Consider the following 15,372-nt stretch of genomic DNA (forward strand, 5'->3'; position numbering starts at 1 on the left):
GTTTTGAATAACCATTTAATAAGCTTCGCCAATTCAAATCAAAGTTAACTTTAAATTGTGTTTAAATAAGCACTATCTGGATATAATTCATTAATATAGCTGTTTAAAGTATTTTAAATATGTTTTGTGATAACCCGCAATGGATCCCGTTAAAAGGACTGTGGGTGTCAATACAAAGTGACGGCCATATTTGCCGGTGCCGCTGTAGTAAACAAAAAGTGAGAGACAGACGCTTCACTGAATTTCGGGTCATTTTTATTTCTTTAATTTACAATGTCTTTGGGAATGTCTCACAAACCCAATGTCCATCATCATATACCGGGGACTTCTGGGACATCTGGTAAGGTTAAAATGTTGTGTAAATTCAAAGTATCCGCGTGTTTAATCGAGTGTTAAATTCGGGGTCTCGGAGAATACCTGGAGAAAGACCGAGTCGGTAGTTTTTGTCCAGTTATATAGGGTCAGATCCTGGAAGCTAGGCTAATTCATATCCGCCATTATTACTAATGTAAAACAGACACACTCGTGATATTTCTTAGCTGACAGATTGGAGAAATAAAAAAATGAGTCTTTGTAGAGGAGCATTGGCGTGGTCCGGTCTCTCTGTGCCGCTGGGTGGGCGCTAGACACGGTGACAAATGTATCACTTGAGTCTTGAGCCAGCCTTGTTCCGCGTCCTCCATGATGCTCCGACCGAGGAGCTGCTGATTGATCTGCCCTGGGTTTTATGAAGCTTTGAGGACACCTATTGGACAAACGCCGGCATTGCACGTTCACCGGCATACGTGATACTCTAATGATACTTAAGAAAGATACGCACATTGGACAAATAAATACGTTTTCTGTTTCTGCTTTCAGGTATTGGAGTAGCTGCTTTATTAATATATACAAAGACAGCACACGTCAATTTAGTGGATGATTTAAAGTTATGTTCTTTTTCTCGACAGTTGCAAACCTTACATCTACTTCTGCAGCAAATCTGGCCACATTGCAGTCTTATAGGCCTCTTCTGAGTGATTATGGTCCTCCTACTCTTGGATTCCCACAGGTACTTACAGGTTGACAATAATGTTGATATGTTTTCTTCAACATAAGATTTTGTGATTTTTTTTTTTCTATGTTAAGGGTACCACTGGTGGCCAAGTGCCTCAGAACAAATATGCAGAGTTGTTGGCCATCATTGAGGAGCTTGGTAAGGAGATCAGGCCTACATATGCTGGGAGCAAAAGTGCAATGGAAAGACTCAAAAGAGGTAAATTCTCAACTTATGTCCAGAATGTTACACACTGTAATAAGAAAAATGTATATTAAGATGGTTTGTTTGTTCCTTGAAGGTATAATCCATGCCAGGGGCCTGGTGCGGGAATGTTTGGCTGAGACAGAAAGGAATGCCCGGTCTTAACCTAAACAAACTTGACTTCAGAATCAGAATCAGAATCAGAAGACTTTTATTGCCATAGTCTGTGAACACAGTTCACAAACTAGGAACTTGATACGGTGAAAAAGTGCAACATAAACACACTGAATAAATACAAATACAAATAAGAGCATGCACAAGTTAAAAAGATATGCTTAAAAAATCAAATGAAATACTTAAAGGGAAAAAATATGTACAATAGCAGCATCAGAACAACAGTGCAAAGTGGCTTATTAAAGTGACCGGTGTTATAAAGTGTCCAGTTTAGTGCAGATATTATAGAGTGTTCATGAGACAAACAGCAGAGGGGAAGAAACTGTTCTTATGGCGAGAGGTTCTGGTCCCAATGGACCGTAGCCTCCTGCCAGAGGGAAGTGGCTCAAATAGTCCATGTCCAGGGTGAGAGGTGTCAGCTGCTATACGGCCTGCTCGCCCCCGAGTCCTGGAGACGTACAGGTCCTGTATAGATGGAAGGCTGCAGCCAATCACCTTCTCAGCAGAGCGCACAATGCTTCATCATATAATTGCATGACATTTTCTATGTGAAAAAGTGAAGGAAGAAGGAACCAGAAGAATGAAAGCAACAGATAAAAAAAAAAAACTCCTTAGAACAGTCCATGCCCTATATTTTTTTCTGGGGTGTCATTTATGTTATGTCGAATTTCTGATTGTGTGATTCTTTTGTTTTGTTTTGGGTTTTTTGGGAGCCCTGGTTCCAACTTTTTGTACTTCATTAATGCATGTAGTAGGCCTGTGGGGTACTGATGCTGCATGGTTGTATTAGGGGTAGATGGAAATGATCATTTTATAGTATTGGATCATTTTTCAGGTCACATGACTGAGTGTCAGATGTGCCAAACATTGTGATTTATTTTGAGGTAACGATTTTGGTAAAAAAAAAAATGAGAAAAATGAAAATGCTACTTGCATCTTTGTATGTATTTATTACTGGTGTGATGATTAAATTGTATTTTCAATACAATTGTCATTGTCTATATGTCTAGAGATTTTGGCAAGATAAGTTTCTACCGTACTATTAAATGAAATAGACATTTTGTTCTTTTTTTTTTTTTAATTAATCGAGATAACATAGGCTGTGCACAGCCCCGTTCACATAAAACACAGATCTGTCCAGTCACAGCTCAGTGTCACTGGGTCTGACCAATGGCACTGCGGCGGTGGGCGGCGCCGTGCGGCTCCTTCACTGCGGCGCTGCAACCAACCAGCACCGAGCAACTCAGAAATATGGATGGCAGGAAGAAACAAATATTCGGGTAGGCTCATATTGAGTTATGTTGTTTGCATTGTTCAAAGGAAATCATATTATATAAAGATGTATTGTTAGTTTTCTTGGTTAAGTGTGTGTAACGTTAATACGGAGCTATCAATGCTGTTTTTGATCAGCTAAGATTCATGCTAATTTGGCTAACCGTTATTGACTAACTGTTGGTTGGGTTTTATGTGCTGTAGTTTGTTTTTGTTATTAGCTTCACGTGTAGTTAAGTGTTTCTAGTAAACCTGATCCTAGTCAAAGATGATGGGTTTAACATGACAGAGCCTGGTCCCAGGGCTGTGCTGCAGTCACGGGTAACATTAGCTTTACTAAACTATCGGAGTTGAACATGATTTAAGACTGTAATGTGTTTGTAATAATGCATATAACATATAATAGCTGAAACAGGGTCTATGCTACATACTCCTGTGCAGTAAATTGCCAGTTGAATAAACAATGAGTCCACCAACTGAACTACAAACAGTGTTATTAATTACACAAATATATTACTCAAATATGAATCACTCCCGTTACACATATTATTTTCCACTGTAGCAGAATGTCATGGTTTTCACAGTGTATCTAGTCTCACTAGCTTTATTTTGCCTTTGAATGTGCACCATGAAACTTTCTGCCACATACTTGTATTGTCTTGATGGAAATGTTATTGCTTTGCCTGTTCCATAATAACGTAATTGATGTAGGCGAAGCAATCACATTTCCATGAAGATATCACTTATTAATTAAGTCTGAGGGTCCACACATCAATGTGAGTCTAGAATATATATGTATGTATAAAGAATATAGACTGTCTATTGTCTACATACTTGTCACTCAGAGCCTGATGAGGCATGAGGTGTATGTGGAAAAGTGGACTGCATGTGTCTGTGTTTGAGCATAGAACAGCTCTCAATCCTAAAATTGGGTTTTGAATAAAAAAGTGTAACGTATAACATACGTTTTTATTCTTCTGTTTAGCTCTCCACCAGGCCTTCTCTGTATGGAGTCATAAACATGTCCACTGATGATAGTATCTCAGAGGATGTGTCCAGTTCAGGAGCTTTGAGCCACTGCCCTGTCAGTGCAGATGGGGATGGAGGTAAAGAGAGTGAGACTTCTTTGGTGTCTTCTGAGGGGACCTCAGCCCCTGGTCTCTCCGTGTCTGAGGACAGACTCACAGCCTCACATACAACTGGAGGCACTGTGCAGTGCCAACCCATGGATACACCAGCACTCCAAAACATCAGGTGCAGTAGTGACAACCACAATACATACAACACCAGAAGTTTACATACTATACTATATAAAAAGATACATATGCTTTATTTTTCACTGTCTGACATTAAATCAGACTACAATTTTGCTGTTTTCGGTCAATTACCATTGCCAAAATTATTTCTATTTGTTAATTGTCAGAATAATGACAGAAGAATTTTTTGGGCAATTTTACATTACATTTCATCCGTATTTGATGGCATTACCTTTAAACTGTATGACTTGGGTGAAATGTTTTGCATATCCGTTCCGCAAGCTTCTCACAATAGTTGGCAGGAATTTTGGCTCATTCTTCCGTACAGAACTGATGTAACTGAACTTTAGGCCGTCTTCCACATGCCTTTTCAGGTCTGTCCATACATTTTCAATAGGATTGAATTGAGATTAGGGCTTTGTAAGGGCCACTCCAAAACATTGACTTTGTTATCCTTAAGCCACTTTGTGACCAGTTTGGCAGTATGCTTCAAGTCATTGTCCATTTGGAAGACCCAAATGGACTGTGACCTCAACATAACATAAACATAATAGACCCTATAATGACTAATGCAAACTGTTTTTTTTTTTATTTTATTATAGGGACATTTGTCTGAGCCCTGAAGTATTTGGACATGGAAAGAATCTTCCTTTTATAAATCCAAGCTCCATTGAGACGTTAAGAGCCCTGGTGCAGGAAATACGAAGCAGTGGAGAGACAAACCCTGAGATCTGGAAGGATTGCGAGGTGCCCTGACAAAAAAAAATATGCTTGGTGTTTTGCTGCAGATTTTGTATATTGTCTTGTATCAAATTAGTAGCAGGTTAAATGCTCATTGCAATGATGTACTCATATGCTATGGTTGTTACATTTTCTCAACAGGGACGGTGGTTACATCTTTTTCAGCTTGTTGAAAAGCAATACCAAGAGCAAATACTTGCTCAGCAAGAACAATACCAGTGCCAAATTCAGGTAAGCCTACCATGCCACAACTGTATGAGAAAACTGTGATAATAACTGATGTACACTTTAATAATTTCTTATTGGTTTTCAGTTAATTCAGGATGAAATTAAAGCTCTTGTTCAAATCCAAAACCGCCAGGGTAGTTTTCAGCCTCATAAAGAGTTTTCTACAGTTCCTAAGGCTAACGCGGGGGACCATGCATTGCCCCCAGTTAGTACTCACTGCTCAACTGGCAGCCTGGAGGTTGGAGAAGTCACAACAAATGAACCAGCTAACACAGTGCTCAGTAGTGGTTATGGGACTATGTTTCCATGGGAAGCCGGTATTGAGACTTCAGATGCCAATGTCAGTCAAAAGAAACATCCCATGTCCCTAAACACTGAAGACAAAACCTCATATGTGAATGAATGTCAGCGGAAATATTCAAGTACAAAGAAACCTGGACTTGAGAGAGTGAGCCAACAAATTAACCAGCAGCTAACGTCCAGGTGTGGTTTTAAAATGCATGTAAATCCCCAAACTTTCAGCTTTCTCTTTAATTCATATTTTTTTTATGATTTTAGCTCTAACCAGCAACTTACCTCCTGGGTGCAGATGAACAAACTTAGGCCTAAGAGAAACAAGGCAGGGCCATTGTCAATGGTGGCTGCAGAAAGTGAGGAGTTACACAACAAACATGTGGAATCCCACCAGCTAATCCAATTTAAGAGTACAGAGTCACTAGACCAGGTATGAAGTCAAAAGACTATCTACAGTGATTTTTAATATCGTACTGATTTTGCCCTCTTTCCTCTAATGTTTCCATATATTTTGGATTTTAGAATCAACCAGGTGGACTTTCCTATGGTCTCAGGAGGAGCGATAGTCTCATTTCAGAGGCCTCAGGTAACCTATTGATCAACAACTAGGCACCACATTATTTTGTATATTTTCTTTTTAATATATTCATTTTGCAACACAAATTTCTTTCTTGATAGGTCTGACCTATTGGCGACTGCATGAGAATGATCTGTATCACCCTCTACCGGACAGCTTTGACAGTGGTGTACACCTTTCAAAAGATCAATCTATGGGTTCTGTAAGTTATAACTGTGAACTCTTCTTTGAAAGACTAATGTTTTGTTTTTGTTTTTTTACATTGATGGATTATCATTTACTATAACTGTTCAGTTCAGTTAAAAATAAAATACAGTAAACACACTTATTCTGTGTATGTAAATGCTCAATGTAGATTTGAGTATTCTGTCTCTTTCCTTAGATACCTTGTCAGCCATCTCAACTGTCTTTGAAGGAAATTTACTGTAACAAACAAGAAACAGATTTCAAACGTGCAGACAGAGATGGTTCTTGTAAATCCACCGCTTTGTCTCCACAACCGCAAGTATGTTAACAAGTCCAGTGGTGGTCTTTGTACCATGTAAACGTTTTATGTCAAAGTTATATTTTTGTGATTTAGGCGCTGGCATTAGACCACACTGTTACCACTCGACACTCGGATCGTACTTCTGGCTTCACATCTCCCTCTCACTTCAGCAGCCCTTCTTTCTCTACACCGTCTCATCCTGGCCTCAGAGCTGAAACCCCCCTAACACCTGATAGTCATAATCCTGGGGAAGTGGACTATACCTCTGATGCTTCCAGTATTTGTGCAGCTCGACGTTCAACTCTGAAGATGCAAGACCAATGGGGTCTTTTTCCCCTGCCTGCCCCGCACAATTCCTTTCAGCACCAAGCTCCTGTCCAGAGTGAACCAACACACCAGACAGAGGGGTCCTGTTCAGTTGAGGATCCTGTCTTCCTTTCGTTGTGAGTGTAGGAACCCACCATATTGATATTTGTACTATGCACAAATTGATGGTTTGTATAATGTGATGATGTCTGCCAGATTGAGGGCAAGAGTAAGATTTCCCAGAGTTATTACATTAACCTTTGCCATAAAATATCTAAAAAAAATTAAATTCACAAGCATTTCCCCTAATGATTTCTATCAGTGATAAGACCCATTAACTTCTTGTATTATAACAAAAATCGGCACTTTAACAATATTCATTTTAGCTGCACCCCCCATCTGTATTAAATATTATATTGGGCTATAGAGAAACCAGCAATACATCTAAGTTAATCAGTGACTGACCCACAACCAGCAATATATGTTGATATGTGAAGAATTATATAAATTTACAACTTTTGTCCTTCTAGACTAAGACAGAACCTGAGAGAGAAACACTCAAGACATGTGGCTGATCTAAAAGCCTACTATGAATCTGAGATCCAAAATCTTTTAGACAAACTTAGACTCAAAGACCTACCCAAGGACATTGAAAAAAGCAACCAGGCACTCTCAGAAAGGTGCGTTAATATCTTCACTGTACATTCTTAAGTTATACACAACATTTTAGTGTATGCTGTTTTTATAATTTGTGATGTTATTGGTAGATGCCAACATCTGGAGAAGGCTTTGGCTGAGGCAACAAGTCGCATTCAAGAACTTGAGACAAATAACAGTTCTCTGGAGAAAAAGATTGTATGTTATTGTTTTAAATACCAATTATTAATTTGTAGGCCTTTTGTATTTTGGAAATTGTACATTCACCATGCAATTTCCTTTTACTTCACCCCTCCAGACTGAATGGTCTGAGCGGTATGCTGTAGCTGCTGCCACTATGAAGTCTTTGCAGAAGAGGCTGGAGGAAAACAAGCGCTCAGCAAAAGAGAGAGACACAATTGCAGCCAAACTGAAGAGCCGAATAAGGCAACTGGAAGAGGCAGCACAGAAGGCAGAAAGAGAGGCAAATGAAAATAGGACAAAGAGGGAGACGGAGTACAAGATGCTTCAAGATGTGAGTGTCAAGGCAACACAAAAACTATAATATAGTTTCACCGGTACATTGATTAACCTTTCTTTAAATATGCACACATCTCTTAGCTGCTGGTAGAATATGATTCTCTGGTGAAAAATCATGATGGCCTGAAGGTACTTACTTTATAATTATTACACCTTAGTCATCTTTTATTATTAATTATTAATATACTTTTTCTTCTACTTTTTCATTATGCGTAGAGCAACCTGGCCTCAACAGAGAACAAGCTTGTTGATGCCCATGGCCAGATATCCGAACTAAAGAGGTGAGATAATGAAATTAAATGCTTGGCTTTTAATTTGTGCTCATTATCTTTGTTTCAATTGACTAGAATCATTTCTAAGCTGGAGTCACAGGTGAAACAACTTGACCATGAGAACCAGGCTAGAGTCCGTTATTCTTTGCACAATAACACACTCCCTTCTGGAGCGGGGTATGCCAGCATCCAATATTTGTGTGAAGTTTGTTGAAAAAATATTTCATTGACTTGCATCTTTTGTGTTCCAGCCTATTTCACCATCCTGATCTGCTTCTGTCACCAACTAAAAGGAATGCTCAGCCAGATGTTATACACACTTTCTCCCATTCTCCAATAGAACAGATGAATGATGGAGCAAAGTCACTCGCAACAATACAATCAACAAAATCTGCATATAAGAAGTGTGATCATTTGTCATCAGGAAATGAGAATCCTGTTGACATTACAACTGGTGGAAGTTGGAAGTAAGTATTAGTATTACTTTGTTTAATATGGCACTAATCAAATTAAAGTTTAATTTAAAAGTTTTATACAAGTTTTCTTATCAATATATTAACATTTTACTTAAAATAGCCCAGATTGTGTGCCACCCCAGCCACAGTTGAGACTTCAAGACGTTTCCCGAAAATCAGGCTCAAGTTTTATTACCCCCATGATGAGAGCCCTAATTGAACTGGAGGAGACCCAAGCCACTCAGAGTCGTGCACCTTGTAAGAAATGCAAAGCAGCACATACTATTGTGATAATAAGTAGATCTCAAATTAAAGGGGAAGAAATACTGTAAATTAAACACTCTGTTTAAACACAGTTTCAACAAACAAAATACATATCTGCATTTAAAAAAACATGTTTTTAGTGACTGCTTTTGACCATTAAGGTTCCTGCTAATATATTCATGCAACAAATATGTTACAGTAATAATCTCAGTCTTTTTATACAGGGGTGGACAATTCAAAGTCCACTGTTGGATTTGTGGAGCGAAGACTCAAAGTGCCAATACAAGAGCAGGACATCCTTCAAGATTTGGCTAAACCTCATAAACGAGTGGAAAAAGACAGAGTCAGAGCTCTTCAGAGAAGTCTATCCCCAGAGAGTCATAGGTCATCCTCTTTGCCTCCTCCAGCTCAACGCAACATGCCACTCCCAAATACGCCCTGTATGCATTTAATCAAACACCATTCTTAAAACATTACTAAAATCTAAAAATAAGAAGTTTTTTGTTTTTTTAAAACTTCACTATTTTTCATCTAGCAAAAAGAGAGACTCTACTTATGCCCTTGTCTGCAAAATCCAGTCCAAAACGCTGCCCTACTGAGAACTTCTCTACTGCTTTTGGTCACTTGATGCCCAGAGAGGAACATTTGCAGCACAGGTAAATTCAAATATGTAACAATTAATATTGTTGTTTTAACCTTTTGTCAATTATAACTAATAAAGATATTAGTAGAAGTTATTTACAAGCTAGTTAACGCTGTTGAACTCCATGTTATGTTATGCAGAGGTGCTTTACTACAAAAATGAAAATTGTGAGTCATTACAGGAGTATAAAGCATGCTTTATGCTTAGAGAGTCCTACCTTTAAACAGTGCAGTTATATTCATTATGTAACGGGCTGCTCTTAGGCATTTGTATTTGTTTATTTCAATCCTGGTGGTGACTTTTTGGTTATGCCTTTGGGCAGTGTTGCTGATGCTTCTAGGTCAGGATGTCCTTGAATAATAGATCTGTAGTGTATACCTCAATAGAACTTTCCTGGATGAAGAATTACTAAATAAATGGAGTAACAAGAAACTGGTCACCAGATTGCTGTTTACTGTAAATTTTCTGTTGTAGCAGCCCCAGGAAAAAGCTTCTCTTCTCATCAGCAGATACTGATCATGGTAAAAATATACCTGACAATATAAAATGCTACTTCTATATGCAAATTAATATCGGTTACTATTAATATTTGTCTCTAAATGCTGTGCTTATTAGGACAACATCCTTCAGATTCTCCAGGTAATGTGCAGCCTTCTGAAGTAAACCGCCAGCAGGACTGGGATGAGCGGCGGAACAGTACCTGGGAAGAGGACACAAGATCACCCCGTTTGGACAGGCAGCTGTCCCTGTCTGAGGCAGAGAGGCTGTTTGATGAGCTCACACAGGAGAAACTGCAGGTGGGAACTGTTATTCGAGAATATTCAACACCCCTCTATGTCTATGTATCAAAAAAACAAAACAAAAACAAAAAAAAGGGTCGACCACATGATGAAACATTGCACAATAACAAAAAGATGATCTTTTGGGCAGATTGAGGCAGCACTGAGTCGGATGCCTGGAACAGGCAGGCAGAGTCTACAAACAAGGATAGATGAGGTAAGTGTAGAATAGATGTTTAGAACGAATCTTTTGCCATGGCTCTGTGTGGTCTTCTGCCAAATAAAACTGCATGAACTCTGTAGGTGGCCTTGGAGAATCGCCTGGAGAGACTGAACCGGGAGCTGGGATCTCTTCGCATGACTCTGAAGAGATTCCATGTCCTTCGCTCTTCGGCCAACTTATAACAATGGCACTTTTTAAAATATAATATGGATGTGACAGTTTAAAGACTCAGTATGTAACTTCATTTACCAAAAAATGGACTAAAAAAAAAACAGGTTTTGTTTTTTGCCTTTTTGTTGTTTCTATGGATCTGAAAAACATAGAAAAAACATGAGTGCATCTGTAAGTGGGCTTGCATCTTCTCTTCCTGCTTGTTTCCCTGGAAATATGAACTTTTGGATATAATCTTCCACAGTATGGCATAAACTGTATCTCCACAATGAATGGTTTTAACATTCCGTTTCCATGGAATCATGCAGGTGATGTCCCACCTCCAGAAAATTACATACTGTTCCTTTTAATGTCAAAATTGAATGTCAATCTGTATAATAAGCCATTTTTATACATTTTACTCTGGGATTTTTTATGTTTAAAATATATTTTTGGAGTGCATTTTGTATGACCCTGAATTCTAATGTAACATACTTGTGTCACTGGAATTTTAATAATAACTTCATATTTTCATGATGACACGTTTCATAGCCATTTCACTGTAAATTTCAAACCTTTTGGAACAATGTCACTGCCATTATGATTACCGGTATGTCCTTTTTGCTTTTAGTGTGGTAGCATTTTGCTTTTTTATTGTACGAATTCCGCAGATTTTTCCATTTTATATTTTCTTTTTAAGGTAGTTGTTGCTTTTATTATTTTTTATGTACATTCCATAAAACATTCCTCAAGTGCTTTAATCCACAAGCAGCACATGCACTTTTGACGCCACTGTCTTTTGTTATTGATGCTTATGCATGGACTGCTTTGCATCTTTTGTAAAATAAAGTCAGATTATTATTAGGACATAATTTAAATGGAACTATTACACTGTTATTGCACAACGAGTAAACATGATGGTACTATTATATAACATTGTGTTGAATAAATATTGTGCATAAACGTCATGTGCGTTTGAAGCGCACTCCTGTGTCCGTCCACAGGGGGGCGCTGTTATTTCGTCTCAAGTCAAATAAAATGTTTAGTCCTAATGTGTTCATATCGTCACTGACCGGACACCGGGCGCACCGGACGGTCTGTCAGGGCTCACGGAGAGGGGGAGCGATGTCGCGGTGTAGTGGGACAGACAGGCGGCCACACGGAGCTGTGAGCGCGGAGACAGTGGAGTGACAGCCTCAGTCTGCAGCAGATCAACATCGGGAAACGAACGCCGGGAAACGACGTGCAGCCGACTGATCGTTCCGGAGGTTTTTGATAAAAGCAGAGTCTGTTTGGGGGCCTGAAAAGATGTCGGATAAAACAAGTTGAACCAGGAGCCAGGACCGCGGGACAAATCCTTCCGGTGGAGGTGCAGGTGAGTGCACGGCTCTGCTCTGAACATAACCAGAAAACGAGACGTGTGCGTGCTGTCATGGATCTGTAACAACATTATTACCATGTATAAGACATTGTTGGGCTTCACTTTATTGCCATTTATTCATCCTTGTGAAGAGACGGAGCCTTCTTGTTTTTCTGTCATCTTGTCTTAAAGCATAAAATGTTCTTGTTCAATAGAAATACATTAGCTTACAAAGGCTGGAAAAGACCAGAAATAGTAGTAAAAAGTACTAGTAGTGATTATTATTATTATTATTATTATTATTATTATTATTATTATTATCATCATCATCATCACTATCACTTAAGTGGTGTCCATTCATATTCATTATGTTTAAATACTTAATATTTTGGGTGGAGCTTGAGTTTATTTGCTGATAGTCATGCCTTTTTGGGCAATAGGCTTGTTTGTGCCATCCAAGCTTCATTATGCATAAATGTAATGTCTGTGTTATTGAGAGAAAATGTTGCCCCACGGGATCTGATTATCTGGCCAAAATGATTAGGTTTGCTTTTAATGAATGTTGTTCGGAAGTAGCACTGCAGAAAGAATGAGTCATAGTATTGATTGCTGCTCCCCTCCTGGCTCCTTGCAGGCTTTATTTCCTCCTCTTCACCCCCTCCCCCGGTGCTCTGCTGTGTCTGGCCACCTTATCCAGTCCCACAGTTTATTTTGTACCATCTTCTCATGTGTGTCTGTCTTTGTCCTGCACTACCTTTCCTCATTTGCAGTTAAAACAGCCCAAGTTCAAGGTAGAGAGAGCATGTCAGCGAGCCAAGAGATGCATGCCCTTAACAGCCAAGCTCATTCTGGAAGAAGGAGCCAAGAGAAAGGTGGGAGGGGGGCTTGTCACGTCATAGAGTGTGTGAAATCTATTTTTAGCAGTGTAAACAGAGGAATTCCAGCCCCCTTCTGCATTCAGGCCAATGTGGTAGGAGGAGGCTAGAGACGTAGGAGTGAATGAATGGCACTTATAGTTGTATCTAGCTGTGTCTGTGGCCCTGCTCCATCACTAAACCACCAAGCCACTTCTCCACTTGCACCGTCAAAGCACAAAGACGAGCACATAAATAGACTCCACTACTATTCACAGTCTACCACTTTCTCTTTCTCACTCTGTTACTCACCCATGCACATGTGATGCTCTCTTGTGGAATAACATGCATACAAGTCCCTGCCTTTTCAGTTGGCATGCCTTTGTTTTAAATTTAGATTCATCTTTAACAGACAGGATCATGGTCCCAGCTGCTTCAGAGGTGGTGCAAGACCAAGACAAAAAGATACGGTTACATTATGCTTTAGGGTTGCACTCAACACACAGTCTAATTAACAATACCATGTCTTTGTCCAGATCCAGTGATGCGTTGTGCACACATTAAACATTTACACATTATGCATGGCTATGGATTCTCTTGCCCCCTTTGCTACTCTGCTTCACTTTTATTTAAATGTAATCAGTTTGGAACATAATTAAAGGCAGAATTCAGTCCACATAGTGTCCAGGAGTAAAATTAAGAAATAGAAAAATAGAATTAGATTTGAGTGGTTGTAGCAGAGAACAGAGAATTGCTTTTCAGATTGTAATTGCTATTATATGGAGCGCTTTTCCAAGAACAAGAATAGATTTATCATGAGTGTTAGCATGTGGTTAATCAAATACCTAAATAAATACCTGAAACAATCACACAATTGTACATTTATGGTTATGCTATTATACTTTTTATGATGATGTACTATGTTGCTCATAAAGCTGGAATACAACATTTTATCAATAATTGGCAGAGGTAGCAATAATAATTGACTAAACTATATTAAGAATAAAGTTAAAAATATGTCTAAAAAATAAACAGAGCAGTGGGCAACAGTGTAATCAATATGATTCATTTGCAGAATAACTTTTTCCGTTTATTTTTTATCTCGCCTTTGGATTAAAAAAAAGACCCTCAACAAATTAGATTCATTCGAGAAGCCTCCCTCGTAACCTTACTGGTATCCCGCTGCTGTTGGCTTACCACCCCCATCACATTGCCCCCACCCTTTGCAGCCCAGAGCTAAAAATAGACTGTCCTTTCTCATCATGGAGCGTTCACGTCAGGACCCGGTTCACTCTCATTCGCTGCCCACGCCTCTTTTCATGTTGTGTTTCAGTGACAGCTGGGAACATACAATAAAGCTGTTATTACTGTATTGACAGTCTTTACAAACAGAATAACCCACTGCCACTCATATTGAATGAAGTAAGCAGCCTCTCACAATGGAAAGCAGAACATGCCAAAACAGCTGTGTTAAGCACAATTCACGTGAAGGTGTCACTTTACTCATGTTATTGAGGAAATGAATCATTAGCTTTTCCCCAAGTAATACTTATATATTTGAAATCACGTCACAGCTCTTGTTATTCTAAATGTGGGTCCTTCTGCCACATCTGTGGATAATAGATTGTAATATATTGTGAAGTCTGGAAAATGAGTGTTAATTTGTGTTAAAATGAGCTAGGGCTGTTCAATTGATCAAATCTTAATTCAGTCAAGATCTAATTGTTTCAAATAGTCAGTGATAGTCTTTTTTAACCAAGAGGTTAACAGACAGTCCTCTGTCACCAAACATGTGGTTTGGAGTAGAGTTCAGACAAAAATTAATTTCTCTTGTATTAAATGGCACTGGTTTTGTTATGTTCATGACATAAATATGTTATTATAATTGTATTTGTTGTAGGACAAAATCAAATTGAAAAATGTGATTATATGAGATGAATTTAAGCCTCACATTGACAGGATCGTCTTAAAGGAGCCATTATTGTCTGAAAATGGACCCTGTTGTGCCTTGATTGATTGTGGTGTGTTTTTGTTTTAAATATAGACACTCTGTACACTGAGAATGCCAGCAGGCTCCTGTTCAGTGCCAGTGTCACATCTTTGCAAATACCACCAGCCTCACTACAACCTGTGACGGTGTCTGCTGTTTGACATGTGCAGAATTTTTGAGCGGCATCACGGGTGCAGGGAGCTGGCCTTGACAAGATCACAAATTAACAGTGCACACTGGAGCAGATGTTTGGAGCTGTGTGTGGTACAAACGAGTGGAGACTTAATTCTGTTATAGCTGTGCTCTGCTGATGATCAGGCAGAGTGTGTCTGCTGTGGGCTGGGCAGCCATCAACAAGTCATTTCATTTGGAGGATGTACTGTACATACACGCCGATAATACTCAGAGCTTAGGGCGGAGGGACAGCACGCAACTATAGCTCATTCAGATTCTCCTGCCCCACTGACAGCTGATGTAATCCACATGAAACTTGCCCATTTATGAATATTTTAAATGCCTTTACTTTTTTTATCTAAGTAAAAAACACCTAAACATTGGACACTAAATCTTGGCTGAAATGGAGCTTGAGTGGCATAGCATGAAATCCTCTTATGCTTAGCTGAGATCGTTCAAA

At 39.1% G+C, this 15,372-nt stretch overlaps 2 protein-coding genes across 3 annotated transcripts; both read left to right on the forward strand.

Moving 5' to 3' along the window:
* The first annotated feature begins 105 nt into the window (after positions 1–105).
* Positions 106–2,405, forward strand: LOC117391801 (cyclin-dependent kinase 2-associated protein 1). Its single transcript, XM_055231667.1, has 4 exons — positions 106–340; positions 948–1,048; positions 1,126–1,252; positions 1,335–2,405. Exons 1-4 carry the CDS (start codon positions 274–276, stop codon positions 1,400–1,402), a joined length of 363 nt encoding a protein of 120 aa, XP_055087642.1. The 5' UTR covers positions 106–273; the 3' UTR covers positions 1,403–2,405.
* Positions 2,406–2,568: 163 nt separating this feature from the next.
* Positions 2,569–11,501, forward strand: LOC117391800 (M-phase phosphoprotein 9). 2 transcript variants are annotated; one of them, XM_033989713.2, is made up of 24 exons: positions 2,569–2,691; positions 3,669–3,937; positions 4,542–4,686; positions 4,822–4,911; positions 4,994–5,391; positions 5,467–5,632; positions 5,725–5,788; positions 5,881–5,981; positions 6,162–6,284; positions 6,360–6,709; positions 7,103–7,252; positions 7,340–7,427; positions 7,528–7,743; positions 7,830–7,877; positions 7,965–8,029; positions 8,096–8,197; positions 8,272–8,487; positions 8,597–8,733; positions 8,964–9,179; positions 9,275–9,395; positions 9,857–9,903; positions 9,998–10,179; positions 10,313–10,378; positions 10,465–11,501. In XM_033989713.2, the coding sequence occupies exons 2-24, from the start codon at positions 3,705–3,707 to the stop codon at positions 10,564–10,566; spliced, it is 3,426 nt and encodes a 1,141-aa protein (XP_033845604.1). In that variant the 5' UTR covers positions 2,569–2,691; positions 3,669–3,704; the 3' UTR covers positions 10,567–11,501. The 2 variants fall into 2 exon arrangements, with proteins under 2 accessions (XP_033845604.1, XP_055087634.1); XM_055231659.1 differs by having other exon boundaries at positions 2,635–2,691; positions 9,860–9,903; positions 10,465–10,644.
* The last annotated feature ends 3,871 nt before the right edge of the window (positions 11,502–15,372 follow it).

Source organism: Periophthalmus magnuspinnatus, chromosome 23, assembly GCF_009829125.3.
Source record: "Periophthalmus magnuspinnatus isolate fPerMag1 chromosome 23, fPerMag1.2.pri, whole genome shotgun sequence".
Lineage (NCBI taxonomy): Eukaryota > Metazoa > Chordata > Actinopteri > Gobiiformes > Gobiidae > Periophthalmus > Periophthalmus magnuspinnatus.

Coding starts and splice junctions, on each gene's coding strand:
- LOC117391800 (XM_033989713.2), top strand. CDS start 3,705: ATGTCCACTGATGATAGTATCTCAGAGGATGTGTCCAGTTCAGGAGCT. Junction 6,710..7,102: donor GATCCTGTCTTCCTTTCGTT/GTGAGTGTAGGA, acceptor TTGTCCTTCTAG/ACTAAGACAGAACCTGAGAG. Junction 8,488..8,596: donor ACAACTGGTGGAAGTTGGAA/GTAAGTATTAGT, acceptor TACTTAAAATAG/CCCAGATTGTGTGCCACCCC.
- LOC117391801 (XM_055231667.1), top strand. CDS start 274: ATGTCTTTGGGAATGTCTCACAAACCCAATGTCCATCATCATATACCG. Junction 341..947: donor GGGGACTTCTGGGACATCTG/GTAAGGTTAAAA, acceptor TTTTCTCGACAG/TTGCAAACCTTACATCTACT. Junction 1,253..1,334: donor AATGGAAAGACTCAAAAGAG/GTAAATTCTCAA, acceptor TGTTCCTTGAAG/GTATAATCCATGCCAGGGGC.